This window comes from Bufo gargarizans, chromosome 2 (assembly GCF_014858855.1).
Source record: "Bufo gargarizans isolate SCDJY-AF-19 chromosome 2, ASM1485885v1, whole genome shotgun sequence".
NCBI lineage: Eukaryota > Metazoa > Chordata > Amphibia > Anura > Bufonidae > Bufo > Bufo gargarizans.
Window position 1 is genome coordinate 35,022,190 of NC_058081.1, and position 26,271 is coordinate 35,048,460.

The 26,271-nt window shown below is 48.2% G+C and overlaps 1 protein-coding gene across 1 annotated transcript in view; it reads left to right on the top strand.

Annotated features, from left to right (window-relative positions):
• Positions 1–25,859, top strand: part of LOC122926865 (probable N-acetyltransferase 16) — a gene marked incomplete at its 5' end in the record, with an annotated part of 41,271 nt that extends 15,412 nt beyond the window's left edge. Inside the window, one exon of the mRNA XM_044278370.1 lies at positions 25,248–25,859. Coding sequence (XP_044134305.1) covers positions 25,248–25,859 — 612 coding nt within the window. The remainder of the gene's footprint in view (positions 1–25,247) is intronic.
• Positions 25,860–26,271: the final 412 nt, after the last annotated feature.

Sequence of the window (26,271 nt, forward strand, 5' to 3'; positions counted from 1 at the left end):
GCCACTGACTTTCACAGTTCGGAGGAAGAGGCAGTGGTGAGACCGAGCCAACAGCGTAGCAAAAGAGGGAGCAGTGGGCAAAAGCAGAACACCCGCCGCCAAGAGACTCCGCCTGCTACTGCCCGCCGCCATCTGGGACCGAGCACCCCAAAGGCAGCTTCAAGGAGTTCCCTGGCATGGCACTTCTTCAAACAATGTGCTGACGACAAGACCCGAGTGGTTTGCACGCTGTGCCATCAGAGCCTTAAGCGAGGCATTAACGTTCTGAACCTGAGCACAACCTGCATGACCAGGCACCTGCATGCAAAGCATGAACTGCAGTGGAGTAAACACCTTAAAACCAAGGAAGTCACTCAGGCTCCCCCTGCTACCTCTTCTGCTGCTGCCGCCTCGGCCTATTCTGCTGCTGCCGCCTCGGCCTCTTCCTCCGCCTCTGGAGGCACGTTGGCACCTGCCGCCCAGCAAACAGGGGATGTACCACCAACACCACCACCACCACCTCCGTCACCAAGCGTCTCAACCATGTCACACGCCAGCGTTCAGCTCTCCATCTCACAAACATTTGATAGAAAGCGTAAATTCCCACCTAGCCACCCTCGATCCCTGGCCCTGAATGCCAGCATTTCTAAACTACTGGCCTATGAAATGCTGTCATTTAGGCTGGTGGACACAGACAGCTTCAAACAGCTCATGTCGCTTGCTGTCCCACAGTATGTTGTTCCCAGCCGGCACTACTTCTCCAAGAGAGCCGTGCCTTCCCTGCACAACCAAGTATCCGATAAAATCAAGTGTGCACTGCGCAACGCCATCTGTGGCAAGGTCCACCTAACCACAGATACGTGGACCAGTAAGCACGGCCAGGGACGCTATATCTCCCTAACTGCACACTGGGTAAATGTAGTGGCAGCTGGGCCCCAGGCGGAGAGCTGTTTGGCGCACGTCCTTCCGCCGCCAAGGATCGCAGGGCAACATTCTTTGCCTCCTGTTGCCACCTCCTCCTTCTCGGCTTCCTCCTCCTCTTCTTCCACCTGCTCATCCAGTCAGCCACACACCTTCACCACCAACTTCAGCACAGCCCGGGGTAAACGTCAGCAGGCCATTCTGAAACTCATATGTTTGGGGGACAGGCCCCACACCGCACAGGAGTTGTGGCGGGGTATAGAACAACAGACCGACGAGTGGTTGCTGCCGGTGAGCCTCAAGCCCGGCCTGGTGGTGTGCGATAATGGGCGAAATCTCGTTGCAGCTCTGGGACTAGCCAATTTGACGCACATCCCTTGCTTGGCGCATGTGCTGAATTTGGTGGTGCAGAAGTTCATTCACAACTACCCCGACATGTCAGAGCTGCTGCATAAAGTGCGGGCCGTCTGTTCGCGCTTCCGGCGTTCACATCCTGCTGCTGCTCGCCTGTCTGCGCTACAGCGTAACTTCGGCCTTCCCGCTCACCGCCTCATATGCGACGTGCCCACCAGGTGGAACTCCACCTTGCACATGCTGGACAGACTGTGCGAGCAGCAGCAGGCCATAGTGGAGTTTCAGCTGCAGCACGCACGGGTCAGTCGCACTACAGAACAGCACCACTTCACCACCAATGACTGGGCCTCCATGCGAGACCTGTGTGCCCTGTTGCGCTGTTTCGAGTACTCCACCAACATGGCCAGTGGCGATGACGCCGTTATCAGCGTTACAATACCACTTCTATGTCTCCTTGAGAAAACACTTAGGGCGATGATGCAAGAGGAGGTGGCCCAGGAGGAGGAGGAGGAGGAGGAGGAAGAGGGGTCATTTTTAGCACTTTCAGGCCAGTCTCTTCGAAGTGACTCAGAGGGAGGTTTTTGGCAACAGCAGAGGCCAGGTACAAATGTGGCCAGACAGGGCCCACTACTGGAGGACGAGGAGGACGAGGATGAGGAGGAGGTGGAGGAGGATGAGGATGAAGCATGGTCACAGCGGGGTGGCACCCAACGCAGCTCGGGTCCATCACTGGTGCGTGGCTGGGGGGAAAGGCAGGACGATGACGATACGCCTCCCACAGAGGACAGCTTGTCCTTACCCCTGGGCAGCCTGGCACACATGAGCGACTACATGCTGCAGTGCCTGCGCAACGACAGCAGAGTTGCCCACATTTTAACCTGTGCGGACTACTGGGTTGCCACCCTGCTGGATCCACGCTACAAAGACAATGTGCCCACCTTACTTCCTGCACTGGAGCGTGATAGGAAGATGCGCGAGTACAAGCGCACGTTGGTAGACGCGCTACTGAGAGCATTCCCAAATGTCACAGGGGAACAAGTGGAAGCCCAAGGCCAAGGCAGAGGAGGAGCAAGAGGTCGCCAAGGCAGCTGTGTCAATGCCAGCTCCTTTGAGGGCAGGGTTAGCATGGCAGAGATGTGGAAAACTTTTGTCAACACGCCACAGCTAACTGCACCACCACCTGATACGCAACGTGTTAGCAGGAGGCAACATTTCACTAACATGGTGGAACAGTACGTGTGCACACCCCTCCACGTACTGACTGATGGTTCGGCCCCATTCAACTTCTGGGTCTCTAAATTGTCCACGTGGCCAGAGCTAGCCTTTTATGCCTTGGAGGTGCTGGCCTGCCCGGCGGCCAGCGTTTTGTCTGAACGTGTATTCAGCACGGCAGGGGGCGTCATTACAGACAAACGCAGCCGCCTGTCTACAGCCAATGTGGACAAGCTGACGTTCATAAAAATGAACCAGGCATGGATCCCACAGGATCTGTCCGTCCCTTGTCCAGATTAGACATTAACTACCTCCCCTTAACCATATATTATTGGACTCCAGGGCACTTCCTCATTCAATCCTATTTTTATTTTCATTTTACCATTATATTGCGAGGCTACCCAAAGTTGAATGAACCTCTCCTGTGTCTGGGTGCCGGGGCCTAAATATATGCCAATGGACTGTTCCAATGTTGGGTGACGTGAAGCCTGATTCTCTGCTATGACATGCAGACTGATTCTCTGCTGACATGAAGCCAGATTGTCTGTTACGGGACCTCTCTCCTCTGCCTGTGTGCTGGGCCTAAATATATGCCAATGGACTGTTGCAGTGGTGGCTGACGTGAAGCCTCATTCTCTGCTATGACATGCAGACTGATTCTCTGCTGACATGAAGCCAGATTCTCTGTTACGGGACCTCTCTCCTCTGCCTGTGTGCTGGGCCTAAATATATGCCAATGGACTGTTGCAGTGGTGGCTGACGTGAAGCCTGATTCTCTGCTATGACATGCAGACTGATTCTCTGCTGACATGAAGCCAGATTCTCTGTTACGGGACCTCTCTCCTCTGCCTGGGTGCTGGGCCTAAATATATGCCAATGGACTGTTGCAGTGGTGGCTGACGTGAAGCCTCATTCTCTGCTATGACATGCAGACTGATTCTCTGCTGACATGAAGCCAGATTCTCTGTTACGGGACCTCCCTCCTCTGCCTGGGTGCTGGGCCTAAATATATGCCAATGGACTGTTGCAGTGGTGGCTGACGTGAAGCCTCATTCTCTGCTATGACATGCAGACTGATTCTCTGCTGACATGAAGCCAGATTCTCTGTTACGGGACCTCTCTCCTCTGCCTGTGTGCTGGGCCTAAATATATGCCAATGGACTGTTGCAGTGGTGGCTGACGTGAAGCCTCATTCTCTGCTATGACATGCAGACTAATTCTCTGCTGACATGAAGCCAGATTCTCTGTTACGGGACCTCTCTCCTCTGCCTGGTGTGCTGGGCCTAAATATATGCCAATGGACTGTTGCAGTGGTGGCTGACGTGAAGCCTCATTCTCTGCTATGACATGCAGACTGATTCTCTGCTGACATGAAGCCAGATTCTCTGTTACGGGACCTCCCTCCTCTGCCTGGGTGCTGGGCCTAAATATATGCCAATGGACTGTTGCAGTGGTGGCTGACGTGAAGCCTCATTCTCTGCTATGACATGCAGACTGATTCTCTGCTGACATGAAGCCAGATTCTCTGTTACGGGACCTCTCTCCTCTGCCTGTGTGTGCTGGGCCTAAATATATGCCAATGGACTGTTGCAGTGGTGGCTGACGTGAAGCCTCATTCTCTGCTATGACATGCAGACTGATTCTCTGCTGACATGAAGACAGATTCTCTGTTACGGGACCTCTCTCCTCTGCCTGGGTGCTGGGCCTAAATATATGCCAATGGACTGTTGCAGTGGTGGCTGACGTGAAGCCTCATTCTCTGCTATGACATGCAGACTGATTCTCTGCTGACATGAAGCCAGATTCTCTGTTACGGGACCTCTCTCCTCTGCCTGGTGTGCTGGGCCTAAATATATGCCAATGGACTGTTGCAGTGGTGGCTGACGTGAAGCCTCATTCTCTGCTATGACATGCAGACTGATTCTCTGCTGACATGAAGCCAGATTCTCTGTTACGGGACCTCTCTCCTCTGCCTGGTGTGCTGGGCCTAAATATATGCCAATGGACTGTTGCAGTGGTGGCTGACGTGAAGCCTCATTCTCTGCTATGACATGCAGACTAATTCTCTGCTGACATGAAGCCAGATTCTCTGTTACGGGACCTCCCTCCTCTGCCTGGGTGCTGGGCCTAAATATATGCCAATGGACTGTTGCAGTGGTGGCTGACGTGAAGCCTCATTCTCTGCTATGACATGCAGACTGATTCTCTGCTGACATGAAGCCAGATTCTCTGTTACGGGACCTCCCTCCTCTGCCTGGGTGCTGGGCCTAAATATATGCCAATGGACTGTTGCAGTGGTGGCTGACGTGAAGCCTCATTCTCTGCTATGACATGCAGACTAATTCTCTGCTGACATGAAGCCAGATTCTCTGTTACGGGACCTCTCTCCTCTGCCTGTGTGTGTGCTGGGCCTAAATATATGCCAATGGACTGTTGCAGTGGTGGCTGACGTGAAGCCTCATTCTCTGCTATGACATGCAGACTGATTCTCTGCTGACATGAAGACAGATTCTCTGTTACGGGACCTCTCTCCTCTGCCTGGTGTGTGCTGGGCCTAAATATATGCCAATGGACTGTTGCAGTGGTGGCTGACGTGAAGCCTCATTCTCTGCTATGACATGCAGACTGATTCTCTGCTGACATGAAGCCAGATTCTCTGTTACGGGACCTCCCTCCTCTGCCTGGGTGCTGGGCCTAAATATATGCCAATGGACTGTTGCAGTGGTGGCTGACGTGAAGCCTCATTCTCTGCTATGACATGCAGACTGATTCTCTGCTGACATGAAGACAGATTCTCTGTTACGGGACCTCTCTCCTCTGCCTGGGTGCTGGGCCTAAATATATGCCAATGGACTGTTGCAGTGGTGGCTGACGTGAAGCCTCATTCTCTGCTATGACATGCAGACTGATTCTCTGCTGACATGAAGCCAGATTCTCTGTTACGGGACCTCTCTCCTCTGCCTGGGTGCTGGGCCTAAATATATGCCAATGGACTGTTGCAGTGGTGGCTGACGTGAAGCCTCATTCTCTGCTATGACATGCAGACTGATTCTCTGCTGACATGAAGCCAGATTCTCTGTTACGGGACCTCCCTCCTCTGCCTGGGTGCTGGGCCTAAATATATGCCAATGGACTGTTGCAGTGGTGGCTGACGTGAAGCCTCATTCTCTGCTATGACATGCAGACTAATTCTCTGCTGACATGAAGCCAGATTCTCTGTTACGGGACCTCTCTCCTCTGCCTGTGTGTGTGCTGGGCCTAAATATATGCCAATGGACTGTTGCAGTGGTGGCTGACGTGAAGCCTCATTCTCTGCTATGACATGCAGACTGAATTCTCTGCTGACATGAAGACAGATTCTCTGTTACGGGACCTCCCTCCTCTGCCTGGGTGCTGGGCCTAAATATATGCCAATGGACTGTTGCAGTGGTGGCTGACGTGAAGCCTCATTCTCTGCTATGACATGCAGACTGATTCTCTGCTGACATGAAGCCAGATTCTCTGTTACGGGACCTCTCTCCTCTGCCTGTGTGTGCTGGGCCTAAATATATGCCAATGGACTGTTGCAGTGGTGGCTGACGTGAAGCCTCATTCTCTGCTATGACATGCAGACTAATTCTCTGCTGACATGAAGCCAGATTCTCTGTTACGGGACCTCTCTCCTCTGCCTGGGTGCTGGGCCTAAATATATGCCAATGGACTGTTGCAGTGGTGGCTGACGTGAAGCCTCATTCTCTGCTATGACATGCAGACTAATTCTCTGCTGACATGAAGCCAGATTCTCTGTTACGGGACCTCCCTCCTCTGCCTGGGTGCTGGGCCTAAATATATGCCAATGGACTGTTGCAGTGGTGGCTGACGTGAAGCCTCATTCTCTGCTATGACATGCAGACTGATTCTCTGCTGACATGAAGCCAGATTCTCTGTTACGGGACCTCCCTCCTCTGCCTGGGTGCTGGGCCTAAATATATGCCAATGGACTGTTGCAGTGGTGGCTGACGTGAAGCCTCATTCTCTGCTATGACATGCAGACTAATTCTCTGCTGACATGAAGCCAGATTCTCTGTTACGGGACCTCTCTCCTCTGCCTGTGTGTGTGCTGGGCCTAAATATATGCCAATGGACTGTTGCAGTGGTGGCTGACGTGAAGCCTCATTCTCTGCTATGACATGCAGACTGATTCTCTGCTGACATGAAGACAGATTCTCTGTTACGGGACCTCTCTCCTCTGCCTGGTGTGTGCTGGGCCTAAATATATGCCAATGGACTGTTGCAGTGGTGGCTGACGTGAAGCCTCATTCTCTGCTATGACATGCAGACTGATTCTCTGCTGACATGAAGCCAGATTCTCTGTTACGGGACCTCCCTCCTCTGCCTGGGTGCTGGGCCTAAATATATGCCAATGGACTGTTGCAGTGGTGGCTGACGTGAAGCCTCATTCTCTGCTATGACATGCAGACTGATTCTCTGCTGACATGAAGACAGATTCTCTGTTACGGGACCTCTCTCCTCTGCCTGGTGTGCTGGGCCTAAATATATGCCAATGGACTGTTGCAGTGGTGGCTGACGTGAAGCCTCATTCTCTGCTATGACATGCAGACTGATTCTCTGCTGACATGAAGCCAGATTCTCTGTTACGGGACCTCTCTCCTCTGCCTGGGTGCTGGGCCTAAATATATGACAATGGACTGTTGCAGTGGTGGCTGACGTGAAGCCTCATTCTCTGCTATGACATGCAGACTGATTCTCTGCTGACATGAAGCCAGATTCTCTGTTACGGGACCTCCCTCCTCTGCCTGGGTGCTGGGCCTAAATATATGACAATGGACTGTTGCAGTGGTGGCTGACGTGAAGCCTCATTCTCTGCTATGACATGCAGACTAATTCTCTGCTGACATGAAGACAGATTCTCTGTTACGGGACCTCTCTCCTCTGCCTGGGTGCTGGGCCTAAATATATGCCAATGGACTGTTGCAGTGGTGGCTGACGTGAAGCCTCATTCTCTGCTATGACATGCAGACTGATTCTCTGCTGACATGAAGCCAGATTCTCTGTTACGGGACCTCTCTCCTCTGCCTGGGTGCTGGGCCTAAATATATGACAATGGACTGTTGCAGTGGTGGCTGACGTGAAGCCTCATTCTCTGCTATGACATGCAGACTGATTCTCTGCTGACATGAAGCCAGATTCTCTGTTACGGGACCTCCCTCCTCTGCCTGGGTGCTGGGCCTAAATATATGCCAATGGACTGTTGCAGTGGTGGCTGACGTGAAGCCTCATTCTCTGCTATGACATGCAGACTGATTCTCTGCTGACATGAAGCCAGATTCTCTGTTACGGGACCTCCCTCCTCTGCCTGGGTGCTGGGCCTAAATATATGCCAATGGACTGTTGCAGTGGTGGCTGACGTGAAGCCTCATTCTCTGCTATGACATGCAGACTGATTCTCTGCTGACATGAAGACAGATTCTCTGTTACGGGACCTCTCTCCTCTGCCTGGGTGCTGGGCCTAAATATATGCCAATGGACTGTTGCAGTGGTGGCTGACGTGAAGCCTCATTCTCTGCTATGACATGCAGACTGATTCTCTGCTGACATGAAGACAGATTCTCTGTTACGGGACCTCTCTCCTCTGCCTGTGTGTGTGCTGGGCCTAAATATATGCCAATGGACTGTTGCAGTGGTGGCTGACGTGAAGCCTCATTCTCTGCTATGACATGCAGACTGATTCTCTGCTGACATGAAGACAGATTCTCTGTTACGGGACCTCTCTCCTCTGCCTGGGTGCTGGGCCTAAATATATGCCAATGGACTGTTGCAGTGGTGGCTGACGTGAAGCCTCATTCTCTGCTATGACATGCAGACTGATTCTCTGCTGACATGAAGCCAGATTCTCTGTTACGGGACCTCTCTCCTCTGCCTGGGTGCTGGGCCTAAATATATGACAATGGACTGTTGCAGTGGTGGCTGACGTGAAGCCTCATTCTCTGCTATGACATGCAGACTGATTCTCTGCTGACATGAAGCCAGATTCTCTGTTACGGGACCTCCCTCCTCTGCCTGGGTGCTGGGCCTAAATATATGACAATGGACTGTTGCAGTGGTGGCTGACGTGAAGCCTCATTCTCTGCTATGACATGCAGACTAATTCTCTGCTGACATGAAGACAGATTCTCTGTTACGGGACCTCTCTCCTCTGCCTGGGTGCTGGGCCTAAATATATGCCAATGGACTGTTGCAGTGGTGGCTGACGTGAAGCCTCATTCTCTGCTATGACATGCAGACTGATTCTCTGCTGACATGAAGCCAGATTCTCTGTTACGGGACCTCTCTCCTCTGCCTGGGTGCTGGGCCTAAATATATGCCAATGGACTGTTGCAGTGGTGGCTGACGTGAAGCCTCATTCTCTGCTATGACATGCAGACTGATTCTCTGCTGACATGAAGCCAGATTCTCTGTTACGGGACCTCCCTCCTCTGCCTGGGTGCTGGGCCTAAATATATGACAATGGACTGTTGCAGTGGTGGCTGACGTGAAGCCTCATTCTCTGCTATGACATGCAGACTAATTCTCTGCTGACATGAAGACAGATTCTCTGTTACGGGACCTCTCTCCTCTGCCTGTGTGTGTGCTGGGCCTAAATATATGCCAATGGACTGTTGCAGTGGTGGCTGACGTGAAGCCTCATTCTCTGCTATGACATGCAGACTGATTCTCTGCTGACATGAAGACAGATTCTCTGTTACGGGACCTCCCTCCTCTGCCTGGGTGCTGGGCCTAAATATATGCCAATGGACTGTTGCAGTGGTGGCTGACGTGAAGCCTCATTCTCTGCTATGACATGCAGACTGATTCTCTGCTGACATGAAGACAGATTCTCTGTTACGGGACCTCTCTCCTCTGCCTGTGTGTGTGCTGGGCCTAAATATATGCCAATGGACTGTTGCAGTGGTGGCTGACGTGAAGCCTCATTCTCTGCTATGACATGCAGACTGATTCTCTGCTGACATGAAGACAGATTCTCTGTTACGGGACCTCCCTCCTCTGCCTGGGTGCTGGGCCTAAATATATGCCAATGGACTGTTGCAGTGGTGGCTGATGTGAAGCCTCATTCTCTGCTATGACATGCAGACTGATTCTCTGCTGACATGAAGACAGATTCTCTGTTACGGGACCTCTCTCCTCTGCCTGTGTGTGTGCTGGGCCTAAATATATGCCAATGGACTGTTGCAGTGGTGGCTGACGTGAAGCCTCATTCTCTGCTATGACATGCAGACTGATTCTCTGCTGACATGAAGACAGATTCTCTGTTACGGGACCTCCCTCCTCTGCCTGGGTGCTGGGCCTAAATACAGGTCCTTCTCAAAAAATTAGCATACTGTGATAAAGTTCATTATTTTCTGTAATGTACTGATAAACATTAGACTTTCATATATTTTAGATTCATTACACACAACTGAAGTAGTTCAAGCCTTTTATTGTTTTAATATTGATGATTTTGGCATACAGCTCATGAAAACCCAAATTTCCTATCTAAAAAAATTAGCATATTTCATCCGACCAATAAAAGAAAAGTGTTTTTAATACAAAAAAAGTCAACCTTCAAATAATTATGTTCAGTTATGCACTCAATACTTGGTCAGGAATCCTTTTGCAGAAATGACTGCCTCAATGCGGCGTGGCATGGAGGCAATCAGCCTGTGGCACTGCTGAGGTGTTATGGAGGCCCAGGATGCTTCGATAGCGGCCTTAAGCTCATCCAGAGTGTTGGGTCTTGCGTCTCTCAACTTTCTCTTCCCAATATCCCACAGATTCTCTATGGGGTTCAGGTCAGGAGAGTTGGCAGCCCAATTGAGCACAGTAATACCATGGTCAGTAAACCATTTACCAGTGGTTTTGGCACTGTGAGCAGGGGCCAGGTCGTGCTGAAAAATGAAATCTTCATCTCCATAAAGCTTTTCAGCAGATGGAAGCATCAAGTGCTCCAAAATCTCCTGATAGCTAGCTGCATTGACCCTGCCCTTGATAAAACACAGTGGACCAACACCAGCAGCTGACATGGCACCCCAGACCATCACTGACTGTGGGTACTTGACACTGGACTTCAGGCATTTCCCTCTCCCCAGTCTTCCTCCAGACTCTGGCACCTTGATTTCCGAATGACATGCAAAATTTGCTTTCATCCGAAAAAAGTACTTTGGACCACTGAGCAACAGTCCAGTGCTGCTTCTCTGTAGCCCAGTTCAGGCGCTTCTGCCGCTGTTTCTGGTTCAAAAGTGGCTTGACCTGGGGAATGCGGCACCTGTAGCCCATTTCCTGCACACGCCTGTACACGGTGGCTCTGGATGTTTCTACTCCAGACTCAGTCCACTGCTTCCGCAGGTCCCCCAAGGTCTGGAATCGGTCCTTCTCCACAATCTTCCTCAGGGTCCGGTCACCTCTTCTCGTTGTGCAGCGTTTTCTGCCACACTTTTTCCTTCCCACAGACTTCCCACTGAGGTGCCTTGATACAGCACCCTGGGAACAGCCTATTCGTTCAGAAATTTCTTTCTGTGTCTTACCCTCTTGCTTGAGGGTGTCAATGATGGCCTTCTGGACAGAAGTCAGGTCGGCAGTCTTACCCATGATTGCGGTTTTGAGTAATGAACCAGGCTGGGAGTTTTTAAAAGCCTCAGGAATCTTTTGCAGGTGTTTAGAGTTAATTAGTTGATTCAGATGATTAGGTTAATAGCTCGTTTAGAGAACCTTTTCATGATATGCTAATTTTTTGAGATAGGAATTTTGGGTTTTCATGAGCTGTATGCCAAAATCATCAATATTAAAACAATAAAAGGCTTGAACTACTTCAGTTGGTGTGTAATGACTCTAAAATATATGAAAGTCTAATGTTTATCAGTACATTACAGAAAATAATGAACTTTATCACAATATGCTAATTTTTTGAGAAGGACCTGTATATGCCAATGGACTGTTGCAGTGGTGGCTGACGTGAAGCCTCATTCTCTGCTATGACATGCAGACTGATTCTCTGCTGACATGAAGACAGATTCTCTGTTACGGGACCTCCCTCCTCTGCCTGGGTGCTGGGCCTAAATATATGCCAATTGACTGTTGCAGTGGTGGCTGACGTGAAGCCTCATTCTCTGCTATGACATGCAGACTAATTCTCTGCTGACATGAAGCCAGATTCTCTGTTACGGGACCTCTCTCCTCTGCCTGGGTGCTGGGCCTAAATTTATGAAAATGGACTCTTACAGTGGTGGGTGACGTGAAGCCAGATTCTCTGCTATGGGACCTCTCTCCAATTGATTTTGGTTAATTTCTATTTATTTAATTTTTATTTTAATTCATTTCCCTATCCACATTTGTTTGCAGGGGATTTACCTACATGTTGCTGCCTTTTGCAGCCCTCTAGCTCTTTCCTGGGCTGTTTTACAGCCTTTTTAGTGCCAAAAAGTTCGGGTCCCCATTGACTTCAATGGGGTTCGGGTTCGGGACGAAGTTCGGATCGGGTTCGGATCCCGAACCCGAACATTTCCGGGATGTTCGGGCGAACTTCTCGAACCCGAACATCCAGGTGTTCGCTCAACTCTACTTACAAAGTCTCATATTCCACTAACTTGCGACAAAAAATAAAAAATTCTAGGAACGCGCCATGCCCCTCACGGAATACCTTGGGGTGTCTTCTTTCCAAAATGTGGTCACTTGTGGGGTAGTTATACTGCCCTGGCAATTTAGGGGCCCATATGTGTGAGAAGTACTTTGCAATCAAAATCTGTAAAAAATGATCGGTGAAATCCGAAAGGTGCACTTTGGAATATGTGCCCCTTTGCCCACCTTGGCAGCAAAAAAGTGTGACACATCTGGTATCGCCGTACTCAGGAGAAGTTGGGGAATGTGTTTTGGGGTGTCATTTTACATATACCCATGCTGGGTGAGTGAAATATCTTGGCAAAAGACAACTTTTCCCATTTTTTTATACAAAGTTGGCATTTGACCAAGATATTTTTCTCACCCAGCATGGGTATATGTAAAATGACACCCCAAAACACATTCCCCAACTTCTCCTGAGTACGGCGATACCAGATGTGTCACACTTTTTTGCTGCCAAGGTGGGCAAAGGGGCACATATTCCAAAGTGCACCTTTCGGATTTCGCAGGCCATTTTTTACACATTTTGATTGCAAAGTACTTCTCACACATATGGGCCCCTAAATTGCCAGGGCAGTATAACTACCCCACAAGTGACCCCATTTTGGAAAGAAGACACCCCAAGGTATGCCGTGAGGGGCACAGCGAGTTCCTAGAATTTTTTTTTTTTTTGTCACAAGTTAGCGGAAAATGATTATTATTATTTTTTTCTCTTTTTTCCTTACAAAGTCTCATATTCCACTAACTTGCGACAAAAAATAAAAAATTCTAGGAACTCGCCATGCCCCTCACGGAATACCTTGGGGTGTCTTCTTTCCAAAATGGGGTCACTTGTGGCGTAGTTATACTGCCCTGGCAATTTAGGAGCCCATATGTATGAGAAGTACTTTGCAATCAAAATCTGTAAAAAATGACCGGTGAAATCCGAAAGGTGCACTTTGGAATGTGTGCCCCTTTGCCCACCTTGGCAGCAAAAAAGTGTCACACATCTGGTATCGCCGTACTCAGGAGAAGTTGGGGAATGTGTTTTGGGGTGTCATTTTACATATACCCATGCTGGGTGAGAGAAATATCCTGGCAAAAGACACCTTTTCCAATTTTTTTATACAAAGTTGGCATTTGACCAAGATATTTATCTCACCCAGCATGGGTATATGTAAAATGACACCCCAAAACACATTCCCCAGCTTCTCCTGAGTACGGCTATATCAGATGTGTGACACTTTTTTGCAGCCTAGATGTGCAAAGGTGCCCAAATTCCTTTTAGGAGGGTATTTTTAGACATTTGGATCCCAGACTTCTTCTCACGCTTTAGGGCCCCTAAAATGCCAGGGCAGTATAAATACCCCACATGTGACCCCACTTTGGAAAGAAGACACCCCAAGGTATCCAATGAGGGGCCTGGAAAGTTCATAGAATTTTTTTTATTTCGCATAAGTTAGCGGAAATTGATTTTTTTTTGTTTTTTCTCACAAATTCTCACTTTCTGCTAACTTGGGACAAAAAATTAAATCTTTCATGGAATCAATATGCCCCTCAGCGAATACCTTGGGGTGTCTTCTTTCCAAAATGGGGTCAGTTGTGGGGTGTTTGTACTGCCCTGGCATTTGAGGGTCTCCGCAATCATTACATGTATGGCCAGCATTAGGAGTTTCTGCTATTCTCCTTATATTGAGCATACAGGTAATGAGATTTTTTTGTCCGTTCAGCCTCTGGGCTGAAAGAAAAAAATGAACGGCACAGATTTCTTCATTCGCATCGATCAATGTGGATGAAAAAATCTCTGCCAAAAAAAAAAAAAGGAGGGGAAAGGCGTCTGCCAGGACATAGGAGCTCCGCCCTACATCCATACCCACTTAGCTCGTATGCCCTGGCAAACCAGATTTCTCCATTCACATCAATCGATGTGGATGAATAAATCATTGCCGGGATTTATTTATTTTTTTACATACAAAGTGTTTGCCAAAGCATAGGAACGCCGCCTCCTCCTCAGCTCGTATGCCTTGGCAAACGTATCTGTTACTGCAGAGTAGAAATCTCGTCTTGCAGCGCCGCATACACCGACTTACGTGTAATCTGACAGCAGCGCAATGCTTCTGTTAGAATGCACATCGGTGCTGCAGCTAGTCGATCGGTTGGTCCACCTGGAAGGTAAAAAAAGAAAGAAAAAAAAAAGAAAAAACCAGGCCACAACGCAATAATTTTATTAACTTTGCAACAGAACATATAAACTTTAACTTTTTTAACTGAACATTAACCTTTTTGCTTACTGGTGTTTTTTTTTTTGTTTTTTTACCTTTTATAGAACAAACCTCTCCTTCCCCATGGGTCAATGTGCAAAGCGCAAATCGCCCAAAGATGTGGCGAAGTGCGTTATGCACTTTGTCCCAGGTGAAAGGAGACGTTTGCAGCAGCTGTGTGAGTGAATGGAGCCTAATATCCCTGTGTGCCTGTCCTGGTGAGATGATCCCTATGCTAGGTGTACCTGTGTGTGGTACTTCCGGAAACACTCTCCAAAGCATAGGGCAGGGTGGTCAGGACAGTCAGGACAGAAATAGCGGGTGTCACGCCTTATTCCACTCCTGCTACAGACACGACATTTTTTTCGGGGTGGCGGTCGGTTTGAGGTACCAGGAACGACACTGGGGAAATGTCGCTCGTGTAGATGGCTAACTACACTGGTGGATGGGGCCACGGAACCTCCTGGGTACAGGAGGTTCTCGATGATCTCTTCCTGAAATTTGAGGAAGGATCCAGTTCTCCCAGCCTTACTGTAGAGAACAAAACTATTGTACAGAGCCAATTGAATTAAATATACAGACACCTTCTTATACCAGCGTCTGGTGCGTCGGGACACTAAATACGGAGCCAACATCTGGTCATTGAAGTCCACCCCTCCCATGAGCAAATTATAGTCGTGGACTGAGAGGGGCTTTTCAATGACACGGGTTGCTCGCTCAATTTGGATTGTCGTGTCTGCGTGAATGGAGGAGAGCATGTAAACGTCACGCTTGTCTCTCCATTTCACCGCGAGCAGTTCTTTGTTACACAGTGCGGCCCTCTGCCCCCTTGCAAGACGGGTGGTAACGAGCCGTTGGGGGAAGCCCGCGCGACTAGTTCGCGCGGTACCACAGGCGCCAATCCGTTCTAGAAACAAATGCCTAAAGAGGGCCACACTTGTGTAAAAATTGTCCACATAAAGATGGTACCCCTTGCCGAATAAGGGTGACACCAACTCCCAAACTGTCTTCCCACTGCTCCCCAGGTAGTCAGGGCAACCGACCGGCTCCAGGGTCTGATCTTTTCCCTCATAGATCCGAAATTTGTGGGTATAGCCTGTGGCCCTTTCACAGAGCTTATACAATTTGACCCCATACCGGGCGCGCTTGCTTGGGATGTATTGTTTGAAGCCAAGGCGCCCGGTAAAATGTATCAGGGACTCGTCTACGCAGATGTTTTGCTCTGGGGTATACAAATCTGCAAATTTCAGGTTGAAATGGTCTATGAGGGGCCGAATTTTGTGGAGCCGGTGCAGGAAACACAGGATGGTCTCAAATCGTGTCCTGGACATAGCAGCAGAGAACATGGGCATGTGATGAATTGGGTTCGTGGACCAATATGACCGCAATTCATGCTTTTTTGTCAGGCCCATGTTGAGGAGGAGGCCCAGAAAAGTTTTAAATTCGGAAACTTGGACTGGTTTCCACCGGAAAGACTGGGCATAAGAGCTTCCCGGGTTGGCGGATATAAATTGTGTGGCATACCGATTTGTTTCGGCCACGACTAAGTCCAAGAGCTCCGCAGTCAAGAACAGCTCAAAAAATTCCAGGGCCGAACCGATCTGAGCTGTCTCAACCCGAACTCCAGACTGGGCAGTGAAAGGGAAAACTACAGGTGCGGCTGAAGTTGGGGACTGCCAATCAGGGTTTGCCAGCACCTCTGGGATTCTAGGGGCTCTACGGGCACGTCTTTGCGGTGGCTGCGACGGGGTCACTACTGCTCGTGCAACCGTACCAGCTTTAACTGCCCTTCTGGTGCTCGCCACTTCACCAGGTTGTACCGCAGTGCTGGTACTAGGTCCAGGAAGGGCTGGGCTGCTGGTGTATGCCTCACCACGTAATCCGACAGCACCATCCCCACTCTGCTGCTCTTGAAGCGGATCCTGCGCAACCTGCGGTCTAGCGACACTGGGCCGGGTACGCCTGGTGGTATCAGGGACCTCAGCCTCCTCGTCAGAGAGCCACTGCTTTCTACAGGTTCGTATTCTGACCCGCTGGATTCATCAGATGAGGGTTCCCACTCCTCATCCGACTGGGTCAGAAGCCTGTAGGCCTCTTCAGAGGAATACCCCCTGTTAGACATTTGGGCAACTAAATTTAGGGGTATTCCCTGAGACTACCCAAGAAAAAAAAGCAAGCCTGTCTTACAAAGGGGAGGCTAGCGAAGTACCTGAGGCCGCTGCGGTTGATAAAAAATATCAAAACTGATTTTTTTATCGCCGCAATGCGTGTAAAGTGAATGTGCAGTGATCAAAAAAAATAATTTCTTTGTCACTGCGGTGGGGCGGGCGTGGGCGAACGCACGTGTGGGCGACCGATCAGGCCTGATCGGGCAAACACTGCGTTTTGGGTGGAGGGCGAACTAAAGTGACACTAATACAATTATAGATCTGACTGTGATCAGTTTTGATCACTTTCAGATACTATAAAAGTACAAATGCTGATTAGCGATACGCTAATCAGCGAATAACGGACTGCGGTGCGGTGGGCTGGGCGCTAACTGATCGCTAACTACCTAACCAAGGGACCTAAACTATACCTAAAACCTAACGGTCAATACCAGTGAAAAAAAAAAAGTGACAGTTTGCACTGATCACTTTTTTCCTTTTCACTAGTGATTGACAGGGGAGGGAAGGGGTGATCAAAGGGTTAAATCGGGTGCTGGGAGGTGATCTGGGGGCTAAGTGTAGTGTAGTGGGTACTCACAGTAATGATGTGCTCCTCTGCTCCTCTGCTGGAACCAACCGACCAAAAGAAGGAGCAGAGGAGCACAGCAGCCATATAACCACATCATATTTACTAATATGATGGGTTATCTGGCTGCTGATTCGTTTTTTTGAAAATCATCAACCTGCCAGCCAATGATCGTGGCCGGCAGGTTGATGACGAACTTGTTCTTTAAATTTTGCCGGCCCGCAATGCGCATGCGCGGGCCGGCTTACCCGGAAATCTCGCCTCTCGCGAGAGGACGCACCGGCGCGTCCACCCATAAGAGCACGACCGCCGAGAAGACGCAATCCTGCGTACGGTGGTCGTGAGCAGGTTAAACAGGCTTCCTAGCATAATTAGGATAATAGCAAAGCAAAAATAATTGGCGTTTCTAGCTGAGAGGCCTTAGGGGGACCTTAAGTGGGTACTAAATTTGTTCTTAATTTAAATCATTCACTTGTCTTGATTCAACCACTGGGTCCAGGCATCTTTAATTACCTCATGTCTTTCTTTCTTCTTTTTATCATCAAATTGAGTATTTTAACTTAAAAGTAGAGTTGAGCGAACACCTGGATTTTCGGGTTCGAGAAGTTCGGCCGAACTTCCCGGAAATGTTCGGGTTCGGGATCCGAACTCGACCCGAACTTCGCCCCAAACCCGAACCCCATTGAAGTCAATGGGGACCTGAACTTTTTGGCACTAAAAAGGCTGTAAAACAGCCCAGGAAAGGGCTAGAGGGCTGCAAAAGGCAGCAAGATGTAGGCAAATCCCCTGCAAGCAAATGTGGATAGGGAAATGAATTAAAATAAACAATAAAAAAAAAAAAAATTAACCAATATCAATTGGAGAAAGGTCCCTCAGCAGAGAATCAGGCTTCATGTCACCCACCACTGGAACAGGCCACTGTCAGATATTTAGGCCCCGGCACCCAGACAGAGGAGAGGTTCATTCAACTTTGGGTAGCCCCGCAATATAATGGTAAAATGAAGAAAAAAAAGAGGATTGAATGAGGAAGTGCCCTGGAGTACAAGAATATATGGTTAAGGGGAGGAAGTTATAAATTTCTAATCTGCACAAGGGTGTACAGGTCCTGTGGGGTCCATACCTGGTTCATTTTTATGAACGTCAGCTTGTACACATTAGCTGTAGACAGGCAGCTGCGTTTGTCTGTAATACGTATAAAGGCAAGTTGTTTACTGTGTAAACAAAAGAGAGAGGGCGCACCATAGGGTAAAAACGTTTGGAAATTCGGATTAAATCCCAATTTGGGAGGCTCACCTTGCAGGGTTGTGCAATTATAGGCACAACGCTATTGTAGGCATGTGGGAGATGATTTAATCCCCAATATGAAGGTTGGTATGCAGCCACGGATGTAGATGTCCTCGGATAAGCGTGCCTAGGCCCACACGGAGGATTAAAATGACAGGAAGAAAAGGAAAATCCCTCGGCACAAGGAACCAACCAGAGGTAGATGGTGAATCTTCAAAAGTTTTATTGCAATCACACCTTGCGCCGAGGGATGTTCCTTTTCTTCCTGGCGTTTGTCTGTAATGACGCCCCCTGCCGTGCTGAATACACGTTCAGACAAAATGCTGCCCGCCGGGCAGGCCAGCACCTCCAAGGCATAAAAGGCTAGCTCTGGCCACGTGGACAATTTGGAGACCAAGAAGTTGAATGGGGCCGAACCATCAGTCAGTACGTGGAGGGGTGTGCACACGTACTGTTTCACCATGTTAGTGAAATGTTGCCTCCTGCTAACACGTTGCGTATCAGGTGGTGGGGCAGTTAGCTGTGGCTAGGGATGAGCGAACCCGAACTGTACAGTTCGGGTTTGTACCAAATTTTGGGGTGTCCAAATTTTCCACATCTCTGCCATGCTAACCCTGCCCTCAGAGGAGCTGGCCGTGACACAGCTGCGTTGGCGACCTCTTGCTCCTCCTCTGCCTTCGCCTTGGGCTTCCACTTGTTCCCCTGTGACATTTGGGAATGCTCTCAGTAGCGCGTCTACCAACGTGCGCTTGTACTCGTGCATCTTCCTATCAAGCTCCAGTGCAGGAAGAAAGGTGGGCACATTGTCTTTGTACCGGTGATCTAGCAGGGTGCCAACCCAGTAGTCCGCACATGTTAAAATGTGGGCAACTCTGCTGTCGTTGCGCAGGCACTGCAGCATGTAGTCGCTCATGTGTGCCAGGCTGCCCAGAGGTAAGGACAAGCTGTCCTCTGTGGGAGGCGTATCATCATCGTCCTGCGTTTCCCCCCAGCCACGCACCAGTGATGGGCCTGAGCTGCGTTGGGTGCCATCCCGCTGTGAACATGCTTCATCCTCATCCTCCTCCACCTCCTCCTCATCCTCGTCCTCCAGTAGTGGGCCCTGTCTGGACACATTTGTACCTGGCCTCTGCTGTTGCAAAAAACCTCCCTCTGAGTCACTTCTAAGAGACTGGCCTGAAAGTGCTAAAAATGACCCCTCTTCCTCCTCCTCCTCCTCCTGGGCCACCTCCTCTTCCATCATCGCTCTAAGTGTTTTCTCAAGGAGACATAGAAGTGGTATTTTAACGCTGATAACGGCGTCATCGCCACTGGCCATGTTGGTGGAGTACTCGAATCAGCGCAACAGGGCCCACAGGTCTCGCATGGAGGCCCAGTCATTGGTGGTGAAGTGGTGCTGTTCCGCAGTGCGACTAACCCGTGCGTGCTGCAACTGAAACTCCACTATGGCCTGCTGCTGCTCGCACAGTCTGTCCAGCATGTGCAAGGTGGAGTTCAACCTGATGGGCACGTTGCATATGAGGCGGTGAGCGGGAAGGCCGAAGTTACGCTGTAGTGCAGACAGGCGAGCAGCGTCAGAATGTGAACGCCGGAAGCACGCACAGACGGCCCACACTTTATGCCGCAGCTCTGACATGTCGGGGTAGTTGTGAATGAACTTCTGCATCACCAAATTCAGCACATGCGCCAGACAAGGGATGTGCGTCAAACCGGCTAGTCCCAGAGCTGCGACGAGATTTCGCCCATTATCGCACACCACCAGGCCGGGCTTGAGGCTCACCGGCAGCAACCACTCGTCAGACTGTTGTTCAATACCCCGCCACAACTCCTGAGTTGTGTGGGGCCTGTCCCCCAAACATATGATTTTCAGAATGGCCTGCTGACGTTTACGCCGGGCTGTGCTGAAGTTGGTGGTGAAGGTGTGTGGCTGACTGGAGGGGCAGGTGGAAGAAGAGGAGGAGGAAGCCGAGTAGGAGGAGGAGGCTACAGGAGGCAAAGAATGTTGCCCTGCGATCCTTGGTGACGGAAGGACGTGCGCCAAACAGCTCTCCGCTTGTGAAGTTAGGGAGATATAGCGTCCCTGGCCATGCTTACTGGTCCACAGTATCTGTGGTTAGGTGGACCTTGCCACAGATGGCGTTGCGCAGTGCACACTTGATTTTATCGGATACTTGGTTGTGCAGGGAAGGCACGGCTCTCTTGGAGAAGTAGTTCCGGCTGGGAACAACATACTGTGGGACAGCAAGCGACATGAGCTGTTTGAAGCTGTCTGTGTCCACCAGCCTGAATGACAGCATTTCGTAGGCCAGTAGTTTAGAAATGCTGGCATTCAGGGCCAGGGATCGAGGGTGGCTAGGTGGGAATTTGTAAAAATGGAGAGCTGAACGCTGCCGTGTGACATGGTGGAGATGCTTGGTGATGGAGGTGGTGGTGTTGGTGGTACATCCTCTGTTTGCTGGGCGGCAGGTGCCAACATTCCTCCAGAGGCGGAGGAAGAGGCCGAGGCAGCAGCATAAGAGGTAGCAGGGGGAGCCTGAGTGATTTCCTTGTTTTTAAGGTGTTTACTCCACTGCAGTTCATGATTTGCATGCAGGTGCCTGGTCATGCAGGTTGTGCAAAGGTTCAGAACGTTAACGCCTCGCTTCAGGCTCTGATGGCACAGCATGAAAACCACTCGGGTCTTGTCGTCAGCACATTGTTTGATAAAACTGCCACGCCAGGGAACTCCTTGAAGCTGCCTTTGGGGTGCTCGGTCCCAGATGGCGGTGGCCAGTAGCAGGCGGACTCTCTTGGCGGCGGGTTTTCTGCTTTTGCCCACTGCTCCCTGTTTGCTCCACTGTTGGCTCGGTCTCACCACTGCCTCATCCTCCGAACTCCGAAAGTCAGTGGCACGACCTTCATTCCATGTGGGGTCTAGGACCTCATCGTCCCCTGCATCGTCTTCCACCGAGTCTTCCTCCCTGACCTCCTGTTCAGTCTGCACACTGCAGAAAGACGAAGCAGTTGGCACCTGTGTTTCATCATCAGAGACGTGCTGAGGTGGTATTCCCATGTCCTCATCATCAGGAAACATAAGTGGTTGTGCGTCAGTGCATTCTATGTCTTCCACCGCTGGGGAAGGGCTAGGTGGATGCCCTTGGGAAACCCTGCCAGCAGAGTCTTCAAACAGCATAAGAGACTGCTGCATAACTTGAGGCTCAGACAGTTTCCTGATATGCATGGGGGTGATGTGACAGACTGATGGGCTTGGTTTTCAGGCGCTATATGTGCGCTTTCTGCAGAAGACTGGGTGGGAGATAATGTTAACGTGCTGGATCCACTGTCGGCCACCCAATTGACTAATGCCTGTACCTGCTCAGGCCTTACCATCCTTAGAATGGCATTGGGCCCCACCAAATATCGCTGTAAATTCTGGCGGCTACTGGGACCTGAGGTAGTTGGTACACTAGGACGTATGGCTGTGGCAGACCGGCCACGTCTTCTCCCAGCACCAGAGGGTCCACTAACACCACCACGACCATGTCCGCGTCCGCGTCGCTTACTAGATGTTTTCCTCATTGTTACCGTACACCACAATAAGAAAAAAATTATTTAGTCCAATGTATTGAATTCAAATTCAGGCCTTCTTTTTTTACAGACACCTAACACTATCTGGCTATCTATTTAGGTACCGTATTACACTAATACAGGCACAGCAGTAACCACAGATTTAGCTGAATATAAATTGTAGGCCTAGTATTTAGGCCCTGGATGACAGGTATCCCTTTGAAGGACAGAATTAGACTTGGAAATGCACGGTAGCGTGTGAAGTTATTGAGGATGACCCTATGTGCACCTTCAATCTAATATACCCTTTTATGGATAGATTTAAACTTGGCCTGATACAGCAGAAACTACTGATTTAGGGAATTGCTAAGTTGGGAATTGTATTTTAACCCAGAACAAACATATATCCTTTGCCAGACAGCAGACTGTATTACAATTGGCTAGCCACAGCTGAAACACCAGATTTAGGGTACTGCTATTTTGGCAATTGTATTTCACCCCTCAATAAAATAGCAAACACAGCCAAGCCCCTGATGTAGGATATAGCAAAAAAACAACAACACACTATTGATGGTTAAATGTACTTTCAAAAAGCGCCAAGAAAGCGCCAAACACCAAACCCGAACCCGGACTTTTACGAAAATGTTTGGGTTCTGGTCCGTGTCACGAACACCCCAAAATTCGGTACGGGTTCACTAATCCCTACTTAAAAGCTATTCATCAGTTTACATTGTTTTCCCAGCATCCTACTGAAGGGGTGTTTCAGAAAAGCTAGATCTGTGCAATTGCCTTGAGTGCAATGAATAAAGCACTGCAAATTGCTTCAGATAAATATGATAACTCTCTTTGACTTGGATCAAATGGAATAGCCAATGAAAAATAAATTCTAGACAAGATTTCACATCACCAATTAAGGTGGTACCAACCAGTTGCTAGCCTCAGATATTTTGGCATCAGTCTATTTTTCTTTTGTCAGTTTTATGAAGAAAACTGGTGAAGTAATAATGCCGAAGTATAAACATACAGTACTGTGCAAAAGTTTGTAAAAACTGCTTCAAATTAAGAATAGATTCAAACATAAAAGTGTTAATACTTTATTTTTATCCATTAACAAAATGCTAAATAAATAACGAAAATAAATGTAAATCCAATCAATATTTGGTTGTGACCTCTTTTTGCCTTCAGCACCAGCACTTCTAGGTACACTTGCACATTAACAGGCAGACAGGTTGTACCAAACATCTTGGGGAGTTAACCATATTCTGTGGATGTATGCTTTCTCAAATTCTCTATATGTAATCCCAGATAGACTCAACGATGTTGAGATCAGGGATCTGAGGGGCCATATCATCACCTCCAGGTCTCCTTGTTCTTCTTTACCCTGAAGACAGTTCTAACCTTTTCCAGACCTTCACTCTTCATGTACTGGCATGCTGATTGGGCTGGCACAGGAGCTATACTTATCTGATCTGTGACATGGGCCCAGTTGTTACTGACAGCCTGACCCCTGCTTTATCCGCCAGCATCGCTAAAACTCTGAGGCCGACAGATAAAACTCTTAGATGCCATGGTCAATGCTGACCTCTCTATTGGCTCTTAGTGATGGAATCTCAGGGTATTAATGGCTGTTAACACAGCCCAAGGCCTTAAATTGAAGCGGTTATTAGCATTCAGACTATAAGACGCACTGCCATTTTCCCCTCCCTTTTGGAGGAAAAAGTGTGTTGTATAGTCCCAAAAATACGATACGCAGTGCTTGAAAAGAGCTGACATTGTGATACAGGGGCTGTGGATTTATGAAATTGGGTAGTAGATAGACTGTGCTTGGAACATCATCCATAGCAGTTAAAATGTGATCCTCTGAACACTCCTCCATTGATTTTATATGGAGGATTTTTTTTAGCACACCTTTCAACACCAAGAGGTTCAGAAAACTATTTGAACAGAGCCTGTATTTTAATGGGTCCAGGCTGCATTAATCGCAAAATGATGCCTTCATTTCTATGTTTTTTTCCATTTTTAAACATAAATTTATTAAAAACGATAGATCGCATTGACTACAAAAATTCATAGCACACCTCTCAGAACTGACAGCTTTGAAACTGAGAAATCTGCCATTAATTTCTAAGGGAGATTTTTTTTATTCTTAAATAAATTTTAAATTGATAAAAAAAACAACATATCCAAAAATACATATCACACCTATCAGCACCGAGAGCTTCAAAGTGCAGTTTGACCAAAGTCTGTACGTTAAGCTGTTTGGGCCTGTGTTATTGCAGAAAACTGGAGAAGAATAACCGGACCTTGGCTTGTTTTCTTGATTAATTCCTCATCCCCTGTTTTGGCATTATCTGTCTCTCCTGGTTCTGACTCTGCTTGTCTACTACTCCTTGTACCCCAGTCATTATAGTAGGTTTACTTTTAGTGAGCTTGCATCAGTTTTCTGCTACTTTACTCCACTAACACAACCTGGTTCCTTAGCATTCCATGTAGCCTTGCAGCAGGCTCTGGTGAAGAAACTAGGGGTAGCCTTAGCTTCCCACCAACTGGAGTGGTTAAGGAAGACTGGTAGCAGGTTTCGCTGTTTGTTGGCTGTAGTTCTTAACGGTGACCATAGTATTATAATTCGCCATCTTTAGTCAGAAGCGCTCCTGCAGCTATGTCTGGTCCATAATTTTTAACACTGCAATATGCTTAAGCCTATCTTTTAGCCCCTTTGTATTCCAAAAGATCAACTTCATCCTGTCTGCACAGGAAGCGGAAAGATATAAAAACTGGAAGAATACAATGCACCTTGCTGCTCGTGGAGAACCCTTCCACCCAAAAAACAATAACCTATTAGTTAAAATAAAAAACTAATTCAACAGGTCCTTTAGTCAAGCAGAGCAAACAAAACCCTCTCCCCACCACATCTTTATCAATGTAGATGCACTGAGTATTAGTAATTTAACTAGGCTAATAATTCAAACCAATGTTGCAATAAAGTTCTGCACCTTGTCATATGTTATATGGACAGTTTATCAAACTGAGATCTACAATAATGTTGTTTGTCAAGTGCAGTGATAATAGTAGGAGCAGAGCAAATGTATTACAACTTAATTAGCAAGTAGGTCATATGTGTGTTTGAGTGTTCAATCTTCTTCAATCTCCAAACTTTTATTATTTGACTACTGGTCAGATTAATTTGTCTATTTTTCTATCTGTCAATCTATTTATTCATAATGTCTCCTATATTTATTTTTTATGTCTTCTTATCTTCCCTTTCTTCTACTACTATTATAATAATTTATCTTTAGACTCTCTTATGTCTATTGTGTTTTCTATTAGGCAGTGATCTCGGTGTTCCTACCTGCTGACCAGTTAAAAACAACGCTCAGGTTACTGGAGTCTCGAGTAAATAATTTGGACAGATCTAAATACTTATCTGTTCTGGGACCGAAGGAAATTCTCAGATTTTTTGAGGAGTCCAGGAAAAGACAACAACTGCTTCCTGGTGGATTTCTAGTTCAAGGCTGGTTTCCTCTTACCACTCATAAGTCCAACCTAAATCTTCTGTTAAAACGACAGATTGTCTGGATTTACTCACATTTTGGGGATTCAAGTGACTCTGCATCTTCTTCCAAGGTCACCATCGGCTGTGATGGCCCCCATGCCTATCTAGAAGAGTTTCTTAGCCTTGGTTCCCCTCCATATCCAGTGTCTAATGCAGAGAGAGTATACTTTATAGATATTGACATGTTTGGAAATGATCCATCTTGTGCCAAGGTCCATGTTCTAGAGCAGTTGAAGATTGCAGTACAAGCATTGCCTGCAGGGAGTAGTATAATCTGTATCCTATATGCAGATGAGGGCCTCCGGTCTGAGCTTGTACAACTGTGTGAAGGCCTGACTCCATTCCCTATCTCGAAGGAACAGATGCAAATGGAGCTGGAGATCTAGGGTTGATTGAATTCCACTCCTCTGTCTTGTTTTCCAGTCTTATGTTGCATTGACAAATATCTGTCTACCCATCCTATTTATTTCTATCGTTATGAGAAATAAAATGCTGTTCTGCAGGCTTAAGATACCATAGGTTTCTATTAATCTGTTTTCCACTCCTTTAATTAAAAGTTATGTATGATTTTGTATGTTTAAACCAATTGTTTTTGTTCACACCTGTGGCCACTAGCTTGGTCTTTTCTTCAGCTACATATACTGTATATTTGTGTTCAGTGGCATAGAGCTTAATCATGAGTAAAGATCAGTATGTACTGATCCGAAATGCATGGGCTCTGCAGTCCTGTTTTTCTGGTTTTATGATGCTTCAATAAAGATCTCCCTGTTACTGGATGCAGGATTTCATTCTGTTCTT